The sequence below is a fragment of the Drosophila obscura genome, unplaced genomic scaffold (genome assembly GCF_018151105.1).
Source record: "Drosophila obscura isolate BZ-5 IFL unplaced genomic scaffold, ASM1815110v1 contig_185, whole genome shotgun sequence".
NCBI lineage: Eukaryota > Metazoa > Arthropoda > Insecta > Diptera > Drosophilidae > Drosophila > Drosophila obscura.
The window spans coordinates 766,933-789,986 of NW_024542773.1; the positions used below are offsets into that span (position 1 = coordinate 766,933).

The 23,054-nt window shown below is 45.1% G+C and overlaps 4 protein-coding genes and 1 pseudogene across 8 annotated transcripts; 2 read left to right on the forward strand and 3 right to left on the reverse strand.

Moving 5' to 3' along the window:
* The first annotated feature begins 376 nt into the window (after nt 1–376).
* On the forward strand, nt 377–10,074 carry LOC111071688 (DNA-directed RNA polymerases I, II, and III subunit RPABC1-like). Of its 2 annotated transcripts, none has more exons than XM_041592712.1 (2): nt 377–547; nt 620–1,404. In XM_041592712.1, exon 2 carries the CDS (start codon nt 659–661, stop codon nt 1,316–1,318), a length of 660 nt encoding a protein of 219 aa, XP_041448646.1. In that variant the 5' UTR covers nt 377–547; nt 620–658; the 3' UTR covers nt 1,319–1,404. The 2 variants fall into 2 exon arrangements, with proteins under 2 accessions (XP_041448646.1, XP_041448647.1); XM_041592713.1 differs by lacking the exon at nt 620–1,404 and adding an exon at nt 9,255–10,074 and having other exon boundaries at nt 380–547.
* On the reverse strand, nt 5,911–13,212 carry LOC111071690. 4 transcript variants are annotated; one of them, XM_041592715.1, is made up of 6 exons: nt 7,917–8,074; nt 7,759–7,821; nt 6,898–7,700; nt 6,679–6,835; nt 6,428–6,599; nt 5,911–6,363 (listed from the first exon to the last, which is right to left on the reverse strand). In XM_041592715.1, the coding sequence occupies exons 4-6, from the start codon at nt 6,824–6,826 to the stop codon at nt 6,339–6,341; spliced, it is 345 nt and encodes a 114-aa protein (XP_041448649.1). In that variant the 5' UTR covers nt 6,827–6,835; nt 6,898–7,700; nt 7,759–7,821; nt 7,917–8,074; the 3' UTR covers nt 5,911–6,338. The 4 variants fall into 4 exon arrangements, with proteins under 4 accessions (XP_041448649.1, XP_041448648.1, XP_041448651.1 ...); XM_041592714.1 differs by having other exon boundaries at nt 6,679–6,838; XM_041592717.1 differs by lacking the exons at nt 7,759–7,821; nt 7,917–8,074 and adding an exon at nt 13,024–13,212 and having other exon boundaries at nt 6,679–7,063.
* Nucleotides 13,213–13,852: 640 nt separating this feature from the next.
* LOC121404097 lies at nt 13,853–14,624 on the reverse strand. The gene is made up of 3 exons (XM_041592738.1): nt 14,315–14,624; nt 14,096–14,255; nt 13,853–14,016 (listed from the first exon to the last, which is right to left on the reverse strand). The coding sequence occupies exons 2-3, from the start codon at nt 14,241–14,243 to the stop codon at nt 13,853–13,855; spliced, it is 312 nt and encodes a 103-aa protein (XP_041448672.1). The 5' UTR covers nt 14,244–14,255; nt 14,315–14,624.
* Nucleotides 14,625–16,402: 1,778 nt separating this feature from the next.
* Nucleotides 16,403–17,489, forward strand: LOC111077046 (annotated as a pseudogene).
* Nucleotides 17,490–21,721: 4,232 nt separating this feature from the next.
* Nucleotides 21,722–22,817, reverse strand: LOC121404094. The gene is made up of 4 exons (XM_041592719.1): nt 22,800–22,817; nt 22,642–22,704; nt 22,191–22,583; nt 21,722–21,910 (listed from the first exon to the last, which is right to left on the reverse strand). Coding segments are annotated over exons 1-4 (534 nt in total). The 5' UTR covers nt 22,801–22,817; the 3' UTR covers nt 21,722–21,833.
* Nucleotides 22,818–23,054: the final 237 nt, after the last annotated feature.

The window sequence follows — 23,054 nt, forward strand, 5'->3', positions numbered from 1 at the left end:
AAATAATAAAAAATCACGAACTTATCTCAATACTTCGGGTCTACGAGGAAATATTCCAACTATACGTTTTTTTGTTGCGAGTCACGAATTTTCGACAGGCTTCGACATGCGATAGGATCTGATCCGATAGTATTGACGATGTCGCGATAATAGGGGTTCATAGGCGTTCAAAAAATGAAAAAAATTATTGATGAAATCCTCCATTGAGCGCTTGTCCTGGTGAACGCGCCCAAGGCAATTCGTTAGTTTTGTGTTGGTATTTGTTGAATTGTTGGGCGCCATTTCAAGGTAGGGATGATTTCGAAAGCATCGATGTTTGAAAAAAAAATATCGATGACAGCGATGCTGCCATCCCTTGTTCTTTCCGCTGCTTCCTTCTTTACACTTTTCGCTTTGGCCGTACGGGGTTGTGTTTGACTTTAAAAGTGTACTCTTTGCTTAAAAGCACTGCAATAAATACAACCTGAAAGAACACACTAATATTGCGAGTTGCAACAGCTAATTATCAAGTGCTTTGGTTTTTTCTGGTGCCTGGAGCATATTTTTTGTGAGTATTTTGCCGAGCATTATTTCGTCTTTGTCCGCCATGTTTATTTTTCGTTCTCTTTCGTCTCCACAGCGTCCGCGTGGTACTTGTGCTGTGCTTTTTCTTACGAAAATGGCTGCTGAAATAACCGATGAGGCAGAGTTGAACAATCTGTGGCGCATTCGTAGGACTGTATTCGAAATGGGTCACGATCGCGGCTTTTTGGTAACTAAGGATGAGCTGGACCAGACGCTGCAGGAGTTCAAAGATCTTTTCGGCGATGCTCCCAGCGCGCAGAGGCCGATGCGATCCGACCTCAATATGCTGCTGACCCACGATGACGACGATACGAATAGAATGTTGGTGTTCTTCTTCGATGAGCCGAAGATCGGCGTTGCCACGGTTAATTCCTTTACCAACCGTATGCGGGATGAGAACATTCGTCACGCCATCATTGTGTCCCAGGCTGGCTTGACAACCGCGGCCAAGAGAGCGCTCCTAGCCTTGAAGAACAGTGACAATTTCGATGTGGAACAGTTTCTGGAGATTGAGCTGATGGTAAACATCACTCAACACGATCTGGTGCCGGAGCATGTGCTGCTGACGGATGCGGAGAAACAGGCTCTGTTCGCTAAATACAATCTGAAGCCGGAATTGATGATGATCCTACTGACCACCGATCCAGTGGCTCGTTACTACGGCTTTAAGCCTGGTCAAGTGGTGAAGATTATCCGTTTTTCGGAGACAGCCGGTAGATCCGCCTCCTACCGCGTGGTCCGCAAGCCCCAGTGACCGCCCCCAACCCCCATTGTGTTGATATTGTAATGTATTTCACGGACACCATGTTATAAGAAATAACTCGAAACAAATATATTCACTAATGGGCGTATGAAATGTACTTTAAAATTGAACCTAGCAGACCAGCAGGGGCTCACCGAAGCGCTTGCAGCATTTCTAGAACTACATCGCTGCACATCTGTGGCCTGGAACGCAGAAATAGGAGGATCTGTCTGTGGAACAAGCTAACAACCCTTTCCAATAGCAATGTTGTAGCGGCAGCTGCCAGCTCCATTCCCACAGCTCCAGCAGCCTGAAGCTCTCGCAGATGTGTATGTACTTGCCGCCTACTCAAGCAACCGATTGCCAATAGCTATACTGATCCCTTGCAATCTACACACAATTAGTCAATTATAAATATATTAGAAAAAGCAAACGAAAACTAGGGCTGCATGCAAGCAGTGTTGTTTTGCAACACTGGCCACACATTAGGGCGTCCCCGGTGTGAATATTAAATAAATGTGGCATGTTTGTTCGGTATTTGACTCTGGCTCGGTGTGCTGATACAATTGAAACGTTTATGGTACGCATCACGGATTTTCGACTACGATTTTCAATTGATTTTGACATGCTCAGAAACATTTTACATTGGAGAGTCTCGAACAGCTGCTTGAGCCCGGTTCCGTGTGAGCAAACTGATCCACTTTGTTCTCTGACAAGCCTGAAATCAAAGTAGGCAATGTGTTGTGCGTGAAGCTCGTAGTTTAGTTCAGTTAATACACGCGAGTTCAGAGCTGTTGATTTTTGTGAGAAATCCATTCGCACACGGTTTGTCCTGTAAATCATCATAATCTATTATTTTATAAATACTTTGGATACCATTTCGTGTAGGAAAGATGAACGAAAGACGCGAACGTTTCTACTTAATGGTGGAGTGCGACATCGAAAACGCACTCAATAGGTTTTTGGAGCTCCAACGGGAGCCGCGGACATTTCAACCGTTGTTAGTGGCCATTCCGGACCACGTGCAACCCTTACCAGTGCCCCTGGAGCCAGTGCAACTGGAGGACCGTCAGGAGGAGGCAGTGCGCCAAGAAGCACCAGAGCGGGAAAAGCAAAAGTGAAATGAAAATTAAAAAAAAAGAATGACAAAAAGAACGTAGCAGACACAAGAAAATATTGTTTGGTGTATTGTAATACACTGTAATACCACTATACCACGACAAATACAAGAATCCTTGTAGACATGGTAATTCTTTATGGTTCTGCGTTTTCGGGTTTCTCGTATCTTTAAAACTGTGCATACCGCAGATTTTCGTCCCTTTTTGTGAGGCGGAGCGAAGAAGTTCTGAAAGACACTTGTAACAGCGTCACATTACAGAATTCTGGATACAATAAGTGCGAGCAAAATGAGTACGAAATGGCGGCATTTCTGTTTCGTGCGCTTGCTAGAGGCAGGCAAACCAAAAGAACAGGCTCGTGATCGAGCAAAATAAAAGGCAGGCCTTTCTACCTGAGTTTTACCAAAAACTATACAATACCAAGGTGCTGCATGAGAGACCACAAAGCTGTTCTATGGCGTGGCTTACGGGTACGCCCCAGGGACAGAGGGAGCGCGCGGGGTTTCTCTTTTCGGCTATGCTTCGTCTCTGACTGCTAGCCCGCTGTCCGACAGCTTCGTCTGTTTGTAAGAAACGAGCCGAGCGAGCTCGAGGCAGCTCAGCAGATGCGCACAGTGGGTCCAGCTTGATATATTATAGAGTGAAAACGGGTTCAATATATTTTTGTACATGTCTGCTCATATCTCCTAAACTAAAATTATCTTGAAAACTAGATTCGCTAAAGCTCTGGAAATTTTCTACTAGATGTGTACATTTATTTTATTCAAAGCGTTCATAAAATCTTTTTTAATTTTGCCACCTCTTTTCGGCTGAGTCCCCAATGTACACACAATACAAACAAATAACTTTAAAACCAAACTAGACATATTCAGGTCCAAATCAACCCTCAACCGGGCCCTGGGCAACCATCAATCTGGGGCCCTCCATTTTTTCACGCCAGCTCCCTTCTTGTTTCATTTGAAATAAAAACTTAAACATTTTATGTTTGTTTGATTAATTTGTATGTTTATCAGTGGCTAATATATTTTTTATTCATTATTTGGAGTTTCGTTTTTTCCAAAAAATTTTTCTGTTAGCCCTAGGGGGGCCCTAGGCAACTGCTAGTCCGGCCCTGGACATATTCCCGTCGTCAGACTTCATATTTTGTTGGTGTATTCTGTCGCTCGACTCGACGCGGGCCGAGGCATTTACGAAGCCGAAAGCATAGGCAAAGGCTAGCCTAAGGGAGAATGGGAGAAATACCCCGCGCGGCCGTACCATTGAACGAGCATTTGCTCCTCGTGCAGCATCTTGCTATTGTTTAGTCTTTGGTATTACTGAATCATAAAAAAAACTTGCTGCTTTTATGCCGGGTTTTTTTCTGTCTCCCGAATCCCTAGAGAGGGTTGTAATCTTACCTGGATCCGGCTGTATATATAGTGGGAGACAGTGGCTCTGTGGTCAGTTGAAGTTGAAGAGCGGCCAGCAGTGCAGTACAGTGGATACCGGCGAACGCACCAGCATGGAAATTGACTACGAGGAACTTTTTCTGGACCTTGGACTATACACGGAAACTGAACTACGGAAATCCATCAGCTACGCGGAGCGACCCCATCGCCGACACGAGCTGAAGGTCGGAAAGATCACCAGATTCGGCTGCCTGCGGTATTTCCAGGAGCCATTTGTCCTCATACTGAGGGAACACGACTTCCATCCCATTCGAGTCTCGAGAGCCGACGAACTGAGGGAATGGAAGGCCCTGAACATCGCTGCCATGAGGATCAACGGGAGCCACTACCACACATTGTATGTACGTGTGGTGCCGCTGGCTCTCCAGCGGATTGGGCGCGACGAGATTAAGTACCACCTGAGGAGGGTGTTGAGGAAGATCGAAGGGGCCGGAATCCGCAAATACCTAATGGCCGTTGTCGCTGATGGGCATCGGGATGCATTGGCCGCAGCAGCTCAAAAGTATCCCGTTTTGTGGGAGATCCGGCATTTGACGACGAGAATGGCGGACCACTACTACCATTGGGACACGGAAGCTCTGCAGGATTTGTATAACCGCCGATATGTGCAAGATGATTGGGAAGGACGGTTCCCAATCATGGGTCTGCTGAATCCTCCGGCCAATGTGCGGAGAATCTACAGACGGGAGCTGGAGAATATCAGGGCAGTTGTGAGGCGCAAATTCCGACTGAATGGCAGACCCTTTCGATTGATGAGATTCAACAGCCGCCAATCGGAGTCCATTGGGATCTCGCTCAAGATTGAAGTCGCTCTGTTACTGAGGAATATCCATTCGATGCATCCGCACTTGTTTTCGCTGGAGAATGGAGAGCAGGCCATCCGCTTTTTCACCGAGGTGGTGGCCATTTTTATTAATTTGCTCGAATCATAGAGTTTTATTATTATTATTGTTTACATATTGCATAAAATAAATATACGTATATATATCTTTTATATTCTCTACCTACCTTGTAAAAGTTCTTTGGCCTTACAGGCAGCAAAAGGTACGAATATGAAAAGGTACGGTATGAGGTACGAGCCGCATTTTATTGACCCTAATTGACCCTTAAAACTGTTCCGGTTTTATCTGGCAGGAGGCAACCAGGTAATGACACTAGCTGAAAAACAAATACACCCAGTTCTCACTTAGCACGAGCTCAATCTCCTTCTTTGCGTTGCACACATCCACTTTTACCACAAACCTAATATACCCCTTAACTTATTTTGAGTACGGGTATAGAAAGTGATTAAAGTCAGAAAGTATAATTTAGATACCGAAACAGGACAATAACGGCAAACTAGAAACCATGGTAAGTATTCTGTTTTTGTATAGTGCTTGAATTGTTTCCTCCGCCATTCAACACTGTTTATTTGTCTCTACTTATACCCGTACTCAGTCAGTATATACATTTTTGATTTACATGATATTTTAGATATAATTTTGTAGAATTTTAAAATAAAAAAATGTTCCATTTTACATTTGCTTGCTACATCTGATATCTACATCTACAATGTATATTATACATCTAACATGTAGATTGTACATGTTCCATTTAGATTCTACATCTCCTCCGCTAGGGGTTGCTCGCGCACTGAACGCGGCAGAGTGTGCGAGCGAGAAAGAGATGGGTAGCGGGTCTCTGGCAGGAGGAACAGAACCTTGCGAGAGAAAATATGGCGGGGTGATATCTTACCTGCTGAGGAAGTTTAAAAGGATCAGGTCATCCGAGGGGTCAGGGTGGCGCCCACATTGACCATGCCTTAGGCGATACAGATGGTTTTCCTGGACATCGAAGTCCCATAAAAGTTTGACACGCTCGGCGAGTTTCAGTTGCTCGGACAAGTGGAGAAACACCAAACGTACAAGTCGCACATGCATCCACAAGCAATGACAGAGGGATATTATCTCTTTTGCGCTCTCTCTCTCTCAGAAATCGCAGACAGTTACAGAATGGCAAGAAAATCTCAAGGATTCCAATCGGTAAATCTTATCTTTTATATAGGGTTACTGGACTGACTGGAGTTTATTATGGATTCCTTGGATTGCAATTCTTAATGCTCCAGATAGCCCAGAGGAATTGCAGAAGTGGAATTCCGATGTAGTCCATCCTTTGGCATGGACACTACACTATATACAGAGCAGATAAGTTGATTAGTAACACAACAAAATATATATGAATGCGTTAACAATTGAAAGATAAAGCCTCAAGGTAAACGCCATCCGCCAGGGTGCCATCTGACCCGGAAGCGAGCCTTTTGCATAATTCCCGTGTACCGAACGGCCGTAAAGTTGAGGCACTCCCTGTTCAGCCTTGTGCAAAATATCAATCAGCTGTTGGGCTGGGCCATGGATCATTCCCAGCCCGAGACAGAGGTAAGCGAGATGTCCGAACGACCTGCCCGTTCCGTGCGAGCCAAGCTATGGACTATGGTTGATAGTTGATGACCTGACTACACACAGATGGGGAAAAATAGTATAAGAAAGTGAGGTATATACGAGGTATATGAGACTCACGTGAGTCTCCATCGGCATGGGGATGATGGTCCCATGCGCAAAAAAATGGGTCTGGTCATGTGTCGCTCGGCCATGCAGTTCACCCCTGGGCTCCAGATTGCGGCGATCATGATGGTTTTGCGATCGGTACGAATGCCCAGCAGAATCAGGTCCAGCATGTAGGCGTAGACACCTATGAGACAATGTAAGATTTTGAAAGGTTTAACGACTTTCAGTAGAGGAAAGAGCCGATCTACAGCCAAGATATCAACCTGTATACAGAGCAGTGGCTTCCACGTCCATCCCTTCATCGGCTAACTCAACGTTCAGTGTTTTCTCTTCGTCGTTGTCATCCCCTTTCTCTTCGTCTTCCGTATCTGATCCGCAGCTAATGGTGTCCTCTTTGTTCAGGGTGAGCATTTAATCGGGCTGCTTCTCAATAATAATCACAAAAAGGTATATTTTTCACATTATCAAACAGGACAGCGTACTTTTTTTTGGATCATCTGGTATTTTATGGAGTTGAAGGTCTCCCTACTCATTTCCTATCCTTTCCTTCTGGAACTCTTCGATGTCTTCATCCATATGTGTATTTGCCACCGTATTTCTTCCGATTTTATACCTTGCGAGAGAAAATATGGCGGGGCGATATCTTACCTGCTGAGGAAGTTTAAAAGGATCAGGTCATCCGAGGGGTCAGGGTGGCGCCCACATTGACCATGCCTTAGGCGATACAGATGGTTTTCCTTGACATCGAAGTCCCATAAAAGTTTGACACGCTCGGCGAGTTTCAGTTGCCCGGACAAGTGGAGCAACACCAAACACCAAACGTACAAGTCGCACATGGCAGCTCTGCCAAACCAAACAAAAAGATGGGCATCAAAACAGAGTTATAGCTTACTTCTTGGGACCCTGATGCAGCAGCGGCGAGATAAAGTAGACGAACATGTGGGCCTCGGGCTTCTCAAATTTGTCATCCTGTCGGAACTAGAGCTCGCAGTTGTCCGTCCTGAGCAACATCTTGGGGTATTGGGCTTTCCCTCCTCATTCCAGAATAGCGTAAGGTCATGGGTTGCTTTTGGGCATGAGTCTCGAATCGATCCACAGCTACTTCCAATTTGCTGGCATGGGTAAAGTAGCGTACTCGGTACCGAACCACTCATCCTGCTTGTCGAAGGAATGCCTTCGAATGCTGCTCTTCGTACAAGTGACTCAAGGATCCGCAGTTTGAGAAGACAGCTGGGACATCTGCCGAAACACCGAGTCCACGAGAAAGTGGGCCAGGCCCTGATAGCTGCGGGGATCGGCGAATGCACTTTAGTCGACCATCATAGCACAGGACTCCTTCTCACCGCCGTTCTCCGAGCTTAGCGCCCTGGTTTTGCCCTGGCTGCTGGGATCAGGGGAGCTGCTCACTAGACGATCAAAGCGTGCAGTCCATTGTCCAGCACGAATTATATAAAAATGCAGTTTGTCGTGTTTCGATGGCTTGTCCAGCCAATTTACTTACTTGTATATTTTACCGTCCTTCTCCGATTTACCGGAATCGTCCAGACGCGTTACTTGCTTCGCCATTCGAACAGGATTCAATTTGCAAGATTTATGCGACTCTGTTTTCTGTGTTTTGATTTGTAAATTACACATCCGCACACGCGAGCTTCACGCAACAACAAGATGGCAAAACAGCGGAAATATATATCGATACATCATAATATATTTTGAGGCGATAGTTGTTTGGCTGGTGAAAATATCTCATTGATATTTGATATTTTTCAACTGAGCCTATGGAACTTACACCTTATTTAGGCATTATGTTGTTCCCCCCTTTCCAGGTCACACACCTTGCAACATTGAATCGAGGAATTTCATTTCCGATCAGGGATAAATATATATACGCACGAAAATTATGAAACTTGACGAACTGCAGCGCAGTTCAGGTAAATGGGAGGGATGGGATGGATCTACAAGGAGAATCTCCATTACTCAGATCAACTAAATTTTATCTGACAAGAATTGAGCAGAGTGTGACCAGATGTGCATGCTACAAGGTCACCCTGAGTTGTGCTTGTCTGTAAATAGAATCGGTTATAAATTGAAATTTCGGATGAAAACATGCAGGAATGTTTTATTTGAGAGCGATGTGGCGTTGGAGGCGGGTAGAAAATGATGAGCGAAGAAAAATCCGCCAAGATTGGGTAAATCCATACCATCTTTAGGGAATAATATTATAAAGTAAAATTAAAAATTAATAAATTCTGATACCCATTTGATTTCGACTTCGTTCCATTTATCTTTCTACTTGCATTATTCCAGCTGACTTATTGGCGACAACAAATTTAGTTGATCTGAGTACTAGGCTATTTCGTTCACAGGCGTTCACCAGCATTCAATAAATGATGGATGAAATCCCTCATTGAGCGCTGGTAAAGTTGTCCTGGTGAACGCGCCCCAGACAATTCGTTAATTTGAGTGTGTTCATTTTTTGGGCGCCATTTCAAGGTAGGGATGATTGCGAAAGCATCGATGTTTGAGGAAAAAATATCGACGACAGCGATGCTGCCATCGCTTCTTCTTTTCGCTACTTCCTTCTTTTCACTTTTCGCTTTGGACGTACCGGGTTGTGTTTGACTTTAAAAGTGTACTCTTTGCTTAAAAGCACTGCAATAAATACAACCTGAAAGAACACACCAATATTGCAAGTTGCAACAGCTAATTATCAAGTGCTTTGGTTTTTTCTGGTGCCTGGAGTATATTTTTTGTAAGTATTTGCCATATTTTCGCTTTTGTCCGCCATGTTTATTTTTCGTTCTCTTTCGTCTCTTGCATTCTACCTTCGTCGTTTCCACAGCGTCCACGTGGTACTTGTGCTGTGCTTTTTCTAACGAAAATGGCTGCTGATTTAACCGATGAGGCAGTGTTGAACAAACTGTGGCGCATTCGTAGGACTGTATTCGAAATGGGCCACGATCGCGGCTTTTTGGTAACTAAGGATGAGCTGGACCAGACGCTGCAGGAGTTCAAAGATCTTTTCGGCGATGCTCCGAGCGCGCAGAGGCCGATGCGATCCGACCTCAATATGCTGCTGACCCACGATGACGACGATACGAATAGGATGTTGGTGTTCTTCTTCGATGAGCCGAAGATCGGCGTTGCCACGGTGAATTCCTTTACCAACCGTATGCGGGATGAGAACATTCGTCACGCCATCATTGTGTCCCAGGCTGGCTTGACAACCGCGGCCAAGAGAGCGCTCCTAGCCTTGAAGAACAGTGACAATTTCGATGTGGAACAGTTTCTGGAGATTGAGCTGATGGTAAACATCACTCAACACGATCTGGTGCCGGAGCATGTGCTGCTGACGGATGCGGAGAAACAGGCTCTGTTCGCTAAATACAATCTGAAGCCGGAATTGATGATGATCCTACTGACCACCGATCCAGTGGCTCGTTACTACGGCTTTAAGCCTGGTCAAGTGGTGAAGATTATCCGTTTGTCGGAGACAGCCGGTAGATCCGCCTCCTACCGCGTGGTCCGCAAGCCCCAGTGACCGCCCCCAACCCCATTGTGATGTTATTGTAATGTATTTCACGGACAACATGTTTTCAGAAATAAACTATAACTACATCTGTGATCTGGAACGCAGAAGTAGGAGAAATCTGTCTGTGTAACAAGCTAACAAACCCTTTCCAATAGCAATGTTGGAGCGGCAGCTGCCAGAACGTAGGGTCTCCCAGGGGCGTTCGTTCCCTGCTGCATTCCCACAGCTCCAGCAACCTGAAGCTCTCGCAGATGTGTATGTACTTGCCGCTTACTCAAGCAACCGATTGCCAATAGCTATACTGATCCTTCAATCTACACACAATTAGTCAATTATAAATATATTAGGAAAAACAAACGAAAACTAGGGCTGCATGCAAGCAGTGTTGTTTTGCAACACCGGCCACACATTTAGGCGTCTCCTGTGTGAATATCAAATGAATGTGGCATGTTTCTTCGGTATTTGACTCTGGTTCGGTGTACTGATACAATTGAAACGTTTCTGGTACGCATCACGGATCTTCGACTACGATTTTCAATTGATTTTTACATGCTCAGATACATTTTACTTTGGAGAGTCTCGAACAGCTGCTTGAACCCGGTTTCGTGTGAGCAAAGTGATCCACTTTGTTCTCTGATAAGCCTGAAATCAAAGTATGTTGTGTGTGAAGCTCGTAGTTGCTCATTCGTTTAGTTCAGTTAATACACGCGAGCTCAGAGCTGTTGATTTTTGTTAGAAATTCATTCGCACAAGGTTTGTCCTGTAAATCATCTCTAGCTATTATTTTATAAATACTTTGGACCATTTCGTGTAGAAAAGATGAACGAAAGACGCGAACGTTTCTACTTAATGGAGGAGTGCAACATCGAAAACGCACTCAATGGGTTTTGGGAAGTTCAACCGTTTTTAGCCCAAGAAGTGGCCATACCGGACCACGTGCAACCCTTACCAGTGCCCCTGGAGCCCCTGAAATTGGAGGACCGTCAGGACGAAGCAGTGCGCCAAGAAGCACCAGAGCGGGAAGAGCAAAAGTAGAATGAAAATTAAAAAAGAAATAATGACAAAAAGAACATAGCAGACACAAGAAAATATTGTTGGTGTATTGTAATACACTGTAATACCACGACAAATACAAGAATCCTTGTAGACCTGATCATTCTTTATGGTTCTGCGTTTTCGGGTTTCTCGTATCTTTAAAACTGTGCATACCGCAGATTTTCGTCCCTTTTTGTGAGGCGGAGCGAAGAAGTTCTGAAAGACACTTGTAACATTACAGAATTCTGGATGCAATAAGTGTGAGCAAAATGAGTACGTAATGGCGGCATTTCTGTGCGTTGCTAGAGGCAGGCAAACCAAAGGAACAGCCTCGTGATCGAGCAAAATGAAAGGCAGGTCAACAGTCAATTGACCTTTCGACCTGAGTATTACCAAAGACTATACAATATTGTATAGTATTTGGTAATACTCAGTCTTTGGTATTACTGAATCATAAAAAAACTTGCAGCTTTTATGCCGGATTTTTTTCTCTCTCCCGAATCCCTAGAGAGGGTTGTAATCTTACCTGGATCCGGCTGTATATATAGTGGGAGACAGTGGCTCTGTGGTCAGTTGAAGTTGAAGAGCGGCCAGCAGTGCAGTACAGTGGATACCGGCGAACGCACCAGCATGGAAATTGACTACGAGGAATTTTTTCTGGACCTTGGACTATACACTGAAACTGAACTACGGAAATCCATCAGCTACGCGGAGCGACCCCATCGCCGACACGAGCTGAAGGTCGGAAAGATCACCAGATTCGGCTACCTGTGGTATTTCCAGGAGCCATTTATCCTCATACTGAAGGAACACGACTTCCATCCCATTCGAGTCTCGAGAGCCGACGAACTGAGGGAATGGAAGGCCCTGAACATCGCTGCCATGAGGATCAACGGGAGCCACTACCACACATTGTACGTACGTGTGGTGCCGCTGGCTCTCCAGCAGATTGGGCGCGACGAGATTAAGTACCACCTGAAGAGGGTGTTGAGGAAGATCGAAGGGGCCGGAATGCGCAAATACCTAATGGCCGTTGTCACTGATGGGCATCGGGATGCATTGGCCGCAGCAGCTCAAAAGTATCCCGTTTTGTGGGTGATCCGGCATTTGACGACGAGAATGGCGGACCACTACTACCATTGGGACACGGAAGCTCTGCAGGATCTGTATAACCGCCGATATGTGCAAGATGATTGGGAAGGACGGTTCCCAAGCATGGGTCTGCTGAATCCTCCGGCCAATGTGCGGAGAATCTACAGACGGGAGCTGGAGAATATCAGGGCAGTTGTGAGGCGCAAATTCCGACTGAATGGCAGACCCTTTCGATTGATGAGATTCAACAGCCGCCAATCGGAGTCCATTGGGATCTCGCTCAAGATTGAAGTCGCTCTGTTACTGAGGAATATCCATTCGATGCATCCGCACTTGTTTTCGCTGGAGAATGGAGAGCAGGCCATCCGCTTTTTCACTGAGGTGGTGGCCATTTTTATTAATTTGCTCGAATCATAGAGTTTTATTATTATTATTGTTTACATATTGCATTAAATAAATATACATATATATATCTTTTATTCTCTACCTACCTTGTAAAAGTTCTTTGGCCTTACAGGCAGCATTTAGATACCGAAACAGGACAATAACGGCAAACTAGAAACCATGGTAAGTATTCTGTTTTTGTATAGTGCTTGAATTATTTCCTCCGCCATTCAACACTGTTTATTTGTCTCTACTTATACCCGTACTCAGTCAGTATATACATTTTTGATTTACATGATATTTTAGATATAATTTTGTAGAATTTTAAAATAAAAAAAATGTTCCATTTTACATTTGCTTGCTACATCTGATATCTACATCTACAATGTATATTATACATCTAACATGTAGATTGTACATGTTCCATTTAGATTCTACATCTCCTCCGCTCAGGGTTGCTCGCGCACTGAACGCGGCAGAGTGTGCGAGCGAGAAAGAGATGGGTAGCGGGTCTCTGGCAGGAGGAACAGAACCTTGCGAGAGAAAATATGGCGGGGTGATATCTTACCTGCTGAGGAAGTTTAAAAGGATCAGGTCATCCGAGGGGTCAGGGTGGCGCCCACATTGACCATGCCTTAGGCGATACAGATGGTTTTCCTGGACATCGAAGTCCCATAAAAGTTTGACACGCTCGGCGAGTTTCAGTTGCTCGGACAAGTGGAGAAACACCAAACGTACAAGTCGCACATGCATCCACAAGCAATGACAGAGGGATATTATCTCTTTTGCGCTCTCTCTCTCTCAGAAATCGCAGACAGTTACAGAATGGCAAGAAAATCTCAAGGATTCCAATCGGTAAATCTTATCTTTTATATAGGGTTACTGGACTGACTGGAGTTTATTATGGATTCCTTGGATTGCAATTCTTAATGCTCCAGATAGCCCAGAGGAATTGCAGAAGTGGAATTCCGATGTAGTCCATCCTTTGGCATGGACACTACACTATATACAGAGCAGATAAGTTGATTAGTAACACAACAAAATATATATGAATGCGTTAACAATTGAAAGATAAAGCCTCAAGGTAAACGCCATCCGCCAGGGTGCCATCTGACCCGGAAGCGAGCCTTTTGCATAATTTCCGTGTACCGAACGGCCGTAAAGTTGAGGCACTCCCTGTTCAGCCTTGTGCAAAATATCAATCAGCTGTTGGGCTGGGCCATGGATCATTCCCAGCCCGAGACAGAGGTAAGCGAGATGTCCGAACGACCTGCCCGTTCCGTGCGAGCCAAGCTATGGACTATGGTTGATAGTTGATGACCTGACTACACACAGATGGGGAAAAATAGTATAAGAAAGTGAGGTATATACGAGGTATATGAGACTCACGTGAGTCTTCATCGGCATGGGGATGATGGTCCCATGCGCAAAAAAATGGGTCTGGTCATGTGTCGCTCGGCCATGCAGTTCACCCCTGGGCTCCAGATTGCGGCGATCATGATGGTTTTGCGATCGGTACGAATGCCCAGCAGAATCAGGTCCAGCATGTAGGCGTAGACACCTATGAGACAATGTAAGATTTTGAAAGGTTTAACGACTTTCAGTAGAGGAAAGAGCCGATCTACAGCCAAGATATCAACCTGTATACAGAGCAGTGGCTTCCACGTCCATCCCTTCATCGGCTAACTCAACGTTCAGTGTTTTCTCTTCGTCGTTGTCATCCCCTTTCTCTTCGTCTTCCGTATCTGATCCGCAGCTAATGGTGTCCTCTTTGTTCAGGGTGAGCATTTAATCGGGCTGCTTCTCAATAATAATCACAAAAAGGTATATTTTTCACATTATCAAACAGGACAGCGTACTTTTTTTTGGATCATCTGGTATTTTATGGAGTTGAAGGTCTCCCTACTCATTTCCTATCCTTTCCTTCTGGAACTCTTCGATGTCTTCATCCATATGTGTATTTGCCACCGTATTTCTTCCGATTTTATACCTTGCGAGAGAAAATATGGCGGGGCGATATCTTACCTGCTGAGGAAGTTTAAAAGGATCAGGTCATCCGAGGGGTCAGGGTGGCGCCCACATTGACCATGCCTTAGGCGATACAGATGGTTTTCCTTGACATCGAAGTCCCATAAAAGTTTGACACGCTCGGCGAGTTTCAGTTGCCCGGACAAGTGGAGCAACGCCAAACACCAAACGTACAAGTCGCACATGGCAGCTCTGCCAAACCAAACAAAAAGATGGGCATCAAAACAGAGTTATAGCTTACTTCTTGGGACCCTGATGCAGCAGCGGCGAGATAAAGTAGACGAACATGTGGGCCTCGGGCTTCTCAAATTTGTCATCCTGTCGGAACTAGAGCTCGCAGTTGTCCGTCCTGAGCAACATCTTGGGGTATTGGGCTTTCCCTCCTCATTCCAGAATAGCGTAAGGTCATGGGTTGCTTTTGGGCATGAGTCTCGAATCGATCCACAGCTACTTCCAATTTGCTGGCATGGGTAAAGTAGCGTACTCGGTACCGACCACTCATCCTGCTTGTCGAAGGAATGCCTTCGAATGCTGCTCTTCGTACAAGTGACTCAAGGATCCGCAGTTTGAGAAGACAGCTGGGACATCTGCCGAAACACCGAGTCCACGAGAAAGTGGGCCAGGCCCTGATAGCTGCGGGGATCGGCGAATGCACTTTAGTCGACCATCATAGCACAGGACTCCTTCTCACCGCCGTTCTCCGAGCTTAGCGCCCTGGTTTTGCCCTGGCTGCTGGGATCAGGGGAGCTGCTCACTAGACGATCAAAGCGTGCAGTCCATTGTCCAGCACGAATTATATAAAAATGCAGTTTGTCGTGTTTCGATGGCTTGTCCAGCCAATTTACTTACTTGTATATTTTACCGTCCTTCTCCGATTTACCGGAATCGTCCAGACGCGTTACTTGCTTCGCCATTCGAACAGGATTCAATTTGCAAGATTTATGCGACTCTGTTTTCTGTGTTTTGATTTGTAAATTACACATCCGCACACGCGAGCTTCACGCAACAACAAGATGGCAAAACAGCGGAAATATATATCGATACATCATAATATATTTTGAGGCGATAGTTGTTTGGCTGGTGAAAATATCTCATTGATATTTGATATTTTTCAACTGAGCCTATGGAACTTACACCTTATTTAGGCATTATGTTGTTCCCCCCTTTCCAGGTCACACACCTTGCAACATTGAATGGGGAATTTCATTTCCGATCAGGGATAAATATATATACGCACGAAAATTATGAAACTTGACGAACTGCAGCGCAGTTCAGGTAAATGGGAGGGATGGGATGGATCTACAAGGAGAATCTCCATTACTCAGATCAACTAAATTTTATCTGACAAGAATTGAGCAGAGTGTGACCAGATGTGCATGCTACAAGGTCACCCTGAGTTGTGCTTGTCTGTAAATAGAATCGGTTATAAATTGAAATTTCGGATGAAAACATGCAGGAATGTTTTATTTGAGAGCGATGTGGCGTTGGAGGCGGGTAGAAAATGATGAGCGAAGAAAAATCCGCCAAGATTGGGTAAATCCATACCATCTTTAGGGAATAATATTATAAAGTAAAATTAAAAATTAATAAATTCTGATACCCATTTGATTTCGACTTCGTTCCATTTATCTTTCTACTTGCATTATTCCAGCTGACTTATTGGCGACAACAAATTTAGTTGATCTGAGTACTCAGGCTATTTCGTTCACAGGCGTTCACCAGCATTCAATAAATGATGGATGAAATCCCTCATTGAGCGCTGGTAAAGTTGTCCTGGTGAACGCGCCCCAGACAATTCGTTAATTTGAGTGTGTTCATTTTTTGGGCGCCATTTCAAGGTAGGGATGATTGCGAAAGCATCGATGTTTGAGGAAAAAATATCGACGACAGCGATGCTGCCATCGCTTCTTCTTTTCGCTACTTCCTTCTTTTCACTTTTCGCTTTGGACGTACCGGGTTGTGTTTGACTTTAAAAGTGTACTCTTTGCTTAAAAGCACTGCAATAAATACAACCTGAAAGAACACACCAATATTGCAAGTTGCAACAGCTAATTATCAAGTGCTTTGGTTTTTTCTGGTGCCTGGAGCATATTTTTTGTAAGTATTTGCCATATTTTCGCTTTTGTCCGCCATGTTTATTTTTCGTTCTCTTTCGTCTCTTGCATTCTACCTTCGTCGTTTCCACAGCGTCCACGTGGTACTTGTGCTGTGCTTTTTCTAACGAAAATGGCTGCTGATTTAACCGATGAGGCAGTGTTGAACAAACTGTGGCGCATTCGTAGGACTGTATTCGAAATGGGCCACGATCGCGGCTTTTTGGTAACTAAGGATGAGCTGGACCAGACGCTGCAGGAGTTCAAAGTCTTTTCGGCGATGCTCCGAGCGCGCAGAGGCCGATGCGATCCGACCTCAATATGCTGCTGACCCACGATGACGACGATACGAATAGGATGTTGGTGTTCTTCTTCGATGAGCCGAAGATCGGTGTTGCCACGGTGAATTCCTTTACCAACCGTATGCGGGATGAGAACATTCGTCACGCCATCATTGTGTCCCAGGCTGGCTTGACAACCGCGGCCAAGAGAGCGCTCCTAGCCTTGAAGAACAGTGACAATTTCGATGTGGAACAGTTTCTGGAGATTGAGCTGATGGTAAACATCACTCAACACGATCTGGTGCCGGAGCATGTGCTGCTGACGGATGCGGAGAAACAGGCTCTGTTCGCTAAATACAATCTGAAGCCGGAATTGATGATGATCCTACTGACCACCGATCCAGTGGCTCGTTACTACGGCTTTAAGCCTGGTCAAGTGGTGAAGATTATCCGTTTGTCGGAGAAAGCCGGTAGATCCGCCTCCTACCGCGTGGTCCGCAAGCCCCAGTGACCGCCCCCAACCCCATTGTGATGTTATTGTAATGTATTTCACGGACAACATGTTTTCAGAAATAAACTATAACTACATCTGTGATCTGGAACGCAGAAGTAGGAGAAATCTGTCTGTGTAACAAGCTAACAAACCCTTTCCAATAGCAATGTTGGAGCGGCAGCTGCCAGAACGTAGGGTCTCCCAGGGGCGTTCGTTCCCTGCTGCATTCCCACAGCTCCAGCAACCTGAAGCTCTCGCAGATGTGTATGTACTTGCCGCTTACTCAAGCAACCGATTGCCAATAGCTATACTGATCCTTCAATCTACACACAATTAGTCAATTATAAATATATTAGGAAAAACAAACGAAAACTAGGGCTGCATGCAAGCAGTGTTGTTTTGCAACACCGGCCACACATTTCGGTTTCGTGTGAGCAAAGTGATCCACTTTGTTCTCTGATAAGCCTGAAATCAAAGTTTTTTTTAGTTTTAGTTCAGTTAATACACGCGAGCTCAGAGCTGTTGATTTTTGTTAGAAATTCATTCACACAAGGTTTGTCCTGTAAATCATCTCTAGTTATTATTTTATAAATACTTTGGACCATTTCGTGTAGAAAAGATGAACGAAAGACGCGAACGTTTCTACTTAATGGAGGAGTGCAACATCGAAAACGCACTCAATGGGTTTTGGGAAGTTCAACCGTTGTTAGCCCAAGAAGTGGCCATGCCGGACCACGTGCAACCCTTACCAGTGCCCCTGGAGCCCCTGAAATTGGAGGACCGTCAGGACGAAGCAGTGCGCCAAGAAGCACCAGAGCGGGAAGAGCAAAAGTAGAATGAAAATTAAAAAAGAAATAATGACAAAAAGAACATAGCAGACACAAGAAAATATTGTTGGTGTATTGTAATACACTGTAATACCACGACAAATACAAGAATCCTTGTAGACCTGATCATTCTTTATGGTTCTGCGTTTTCGGGTTTCTCGTATCTTTAAAACTGTGCATACCGCAGATTTTCGTCCCTTTTTGTGAGGCGGAGCGAAGAAGTTCTGAAAGACACTTGTAACATTACAGAATTCTGGATGCAATAAGTGTGAGCAAAATGAGTACGTAATGGCGGCATTTCTGTGCGTTGCTAGAGGCAGGCAAACCAAAGGAACAGCCTCGTGATCGAGCAAAATAAAAGGCAGGTCAACAGTCAATTGACCTTTCGACCTGAGTATTACCAAAGAATATACAATATTGTATAGTATTTGGTAATACTCAGTCTTTGGTATTACTGAATCATAAAAAAACTTGCAGCTTTTATGCCGGATTTTTTTTCTCTCCCGAATCCCTAGAGAGGGTTGTAATCTTACCTGGATCCGGCTGTATATATAGTGGGAGACAGTGGCTCTGTGGTCAGTTGAAGTTGAAGAGCGGCCAGCAGTGCAGTACAGTGGATACCGGCGAACGCACCAGCATGGAAATTGACTACGAGGAACTTTTTCTGGACCTTGGACTATACACTGAAACTGAACTACGGAAATCCATCAGCTACGCGGAGCGACCCCATCGCCGACACGAGCTGAAGGTCGGAAAGATCACCAGATTCGGCTACCTGTGGTATTTCCAGGAGCCATTTATCCTCATACTGAAGGAACACGACTTCCATCCCATTCGAGTCTCGAGAGCCGACGAACTGAGGGAATGGAAGGCCCTGAACATCGCTGCCATGAGGATCAACGGGAGCCACTACCACACATTGTACGTACGTGTGGTGCCGCTGGCTCTCCAGCAGATTGGGCGCGACGAGATTAAGTACCACCTGAAGAGGGTGTTGAGGAAGATCGAAGGGGCCGGAATGCGCAAATACCTAATGGCCGTTGTCACTGATGGGCATCGGGATGCATTGGCCGCAGCAGCTTAAAAGTATCCCGTTTTGTGGGTGATCCGGCATTTGACGACGAGAATGGCGGACCACTACTACCATTGGGAAGCTCTGCAGGATCTGTATAACCGCCGATATGTGCAAGATGATTGGGAAGGACGGTTCCCAAGCATGGGTCTGCTGAATCCTCCGGCCAATGCGGAGAATCTACAGACGGGAGCTGGAGAATATCAGGGCAGTTGTGAGGCGCAAATTCCGACTGAATGGCAGACCCTTTCGATTGATGAGATTCAACAGCCGCCAATCGGAGTCCATTGGGATCTCGCTCAAGATTGAAGTCGCTCTGTTACTGAGGAATATCCATTCGATGCATCCGCACTTGTTTTCGCTGGAGAATGGAGAGCAGGCCATCCGCTTTTTCACTGAGGTGGTGGCCATTTTTATTAATTTGCTCGAATCATAGAGTTTTATTATTATTATTGTTTACATATTGCATTAAATAAATATACATATATATATCTTTTATTCTCTACCTACCTTGTAAAAGTTCTTTGGCCTTACAGGCAGCAAAAGGTACGAATATGAAAAGGTACGGTATGAGGTACGAGCCGCATTTTATTGACCCTAATTGACCCTTAAAACTGTTCCGGTTTTATCTGGCAGGAGGCAACCAGGTAATGACACTAGCTGAAAAACAAATACACCCAGTTCTCACTTAGCACGAGCTCAATCTCCTTCTTTGCGTTGCACACATCCACTTTTACCACAAACCTAATATACCCCTTAACTTATTTTGAGTACGGGTATAGAAAGTGATTAAAGTCAGAAAGTATAATTTAGATACCGAAACAGGACAATAACGGCAAACTAGAAACCATGGTAAGTATTCTGTTTTTGTATAGTGCTTGAATTGTTTCCTCCGCCATTCAACACTGTTTATTTGTCTCTACTTATACCCGTACTCAGTCAGTATATACATTTTTGATTTACATGATATTTTAGATATAATTTTGTAGAATTTTAAAATAAAAAAATGTTCCATTTTACATTTGCTTGCTACATCTGATATCTACATCTACAATGTATATTATACATCTAACATGTAGATTGTACATGTTCCATTTAGATTCTACATCTCCTCCGCTAGGGGTTGCTCGCGCACTGAACGCGGCAGAGTGTGCGAGCGAGAAAGAGATGGGTAGCGGGTCTCTGGCAGGAGGAACAGAACCTTGCGAGAGAAAAATATGGCGGGGTGATATCTTACCTGCTGAGGAAGTTTAAAAGGATCAGGTCATCCGAGGGGTCAGGGTGGCGCCCACATTGACCATGCCTTAGGCGATACAGATGGTTTTCCTGGACATCGAAGTCCCATAAAAGTTTGACACGCTCGGCGAGTTTCAGTTGCTCGGACAAGTGGAGAAACACCAAACGTACAAGTCGCACATGCATCCACAAGCAATGACAGAGGGATATTATCTCTTTTGCGCTCTCTCTCTCTCTCAGAAATCGCAGACAGTTACAGAATGGCAAGAAAATCTCAAGGATTCCAATCGGTAAATCTTATCTTTTATATAGGGTTACTGGACTGACTGGAGTTTATTATGGATTCCTTGGATTGCAATTCTTAATGCTCCAGATAGCCCAGAGGAATTGCAGAAGTGGAATTCCGATGTAGTCCATCCTTTGGCATGGACACTACACTATATACAGAGCAGATAAGTTGATTAGTAACACAACAAAATATATATGAATGCGTTAACAATTGAAAGATAAAGCCTCAAGGTAAACGCCATCCGCCAGGGTGCCATCTGACCCGGAAGCGAGCCTTTTGCATAATTCCCGTGTACCGAACGGCCGTAAAGTTGAGGCACTCCCTGTTCAGCCTTGTGCAAAATATCAATCAGCTGTTGGGCTGGGCCATGGATCATTCCCAGCCCGAGACAGAGGTAAGCGAGATGTCCGAACGACCTGCCCGTTCCGTGCGAGCCAAGCTATGGACTATGGTTGATAGTTGATGACCTGACTACACACAGATGGGGAAAAATAGTATAAGAAAGTGAGGTATATACGAGGTATATGAGACTCACGTGAGTCTCCATCGGCATGGGGATGATGGTCCCATGCGCAAAAAAATGGGTCTGGTCATGTGTCGCTCGGCCATGCAGTTCACCCCTGGGCTCCAGATTGCGGCGATCATGATGGTTTTGCGATCGGTACGAATGCCCAGCAGAATCAGGTCCAGCATGTAGGCGTAGACACCTATGAGACAATGTAAGATTTTGAAAGGTTTAACGACTTTCAGTAGAGGAAAGAGCCGATCTACAGCCAAGATATCAACCTGTATACAGAGCAGTGGCTTCCACGTCCATCCCTTCATCGGCTAACTCAACGTTCAGTGTTTTCTCTTCGTCGTTGTCATCCCCTTTCTCTTCGTCTTCCGTATCTGATCCGCAGCTAATGGTGTCCTCTTTGTTCAGGGTGAGCATTTAATCGGGCTGCTTCTCAATAATAATCACAAAAAGGTATATTTTTCACATTATCAAACAGGACAGCGTACTTTTTTTTGGATCATCTGGTATTTTATGGAGTTGAAGGTCTCCCTACTCATTTCCTATCCTTTCCTTCTGGAACTCTTCGATGTCTTCATCCATATGTGTATTTGCCACCGTATTTCTTCCGATTTTATACCTTGCGAGAGAAAAATATGGCGGGGCGATATCTTACCTGCTGAGGAAGTTTAAAAGGATCAGGTCATCCGAGGGGTCAGGGTGGCGCCCACATTGACCATGCCTTAGGCGATACAGATGGTTTTCCTTGACATCGAAGTCCCATAAAAGTTTGACACGCTCGGCGAGTTTCAGTTGCCCGGACAAGTGGAGCAACGCCAAACACCAAACGTACAAGTCGCACATGGCAGCTCTGCCAAACCAAACAAAAAGATGGGCATCAAAACAGAGTTATAGCTTACTTCTTGGGACCCTGATGCAGCAGCGGCGAGATAAAGTAGACGAACATGTGGGCCTCGGGCTTCTCAAATTTGTCATCCTGTCGGAACTAGAGCTCGCAGTTGTCCGTCCTGAGCAACATCTTGGGGTATTGGGCTTTCCCTCCTCATTCCAGAATAGCGTAAGGTCATGGGTTGCTTTTGGGCATGAGTCTCGAATCGATCCACAGCTACTTCCAATTTGCTGGCATGGGTAAAGTAGCGTACTCGGTACCGAACCACTCATCCTGCTTGTCGAAGGAATGCCTTCGAATGCTGCTCTTCGTACAAGTGACTCAAGGATCCGCAGTTTGAGAAGACAGCTGGGACATCTGCCGAAACACCGAGTCCACGAGAAAGTGGGCCAGGCCCTGATAGCTGCGGGGATCGGCGAATGCACTTTAGTCGACCATCATAGCACAGGACTCCTTCTCACCGCCGTTCTCCGAGCTTAGCGCCCTGGTTTTGCCCTGGCTGCTGGGATCAGGGGAGCTGCTCACTAGACGATCAAAGCGTGCAGTCCATTGTCCAGCACGAATTATATAAAAATGCAGTTTGTCGTGTTTCGATGGCTTGTCCAGCCAATTTACTTACTTGTATATTTTACCGTCCTTCTCCGACTTTACCGGAATCGTCCAGACGCGTTACTTGCTTCGCCATTCGAACAGGATTCAATTTGCAAGATTTATGCGACTCTGTTTTCTGTGTTTTGATTTGTAAATTACACATCCGCACACGCGAGCTTCACGCAACAACAAGATGGCAAAACAGCGGAAATATATATCGATACATCATAATATATTTTGAGGCGATAGTTGTTTGGCTGGTGAAAATATCTCATTGATATTT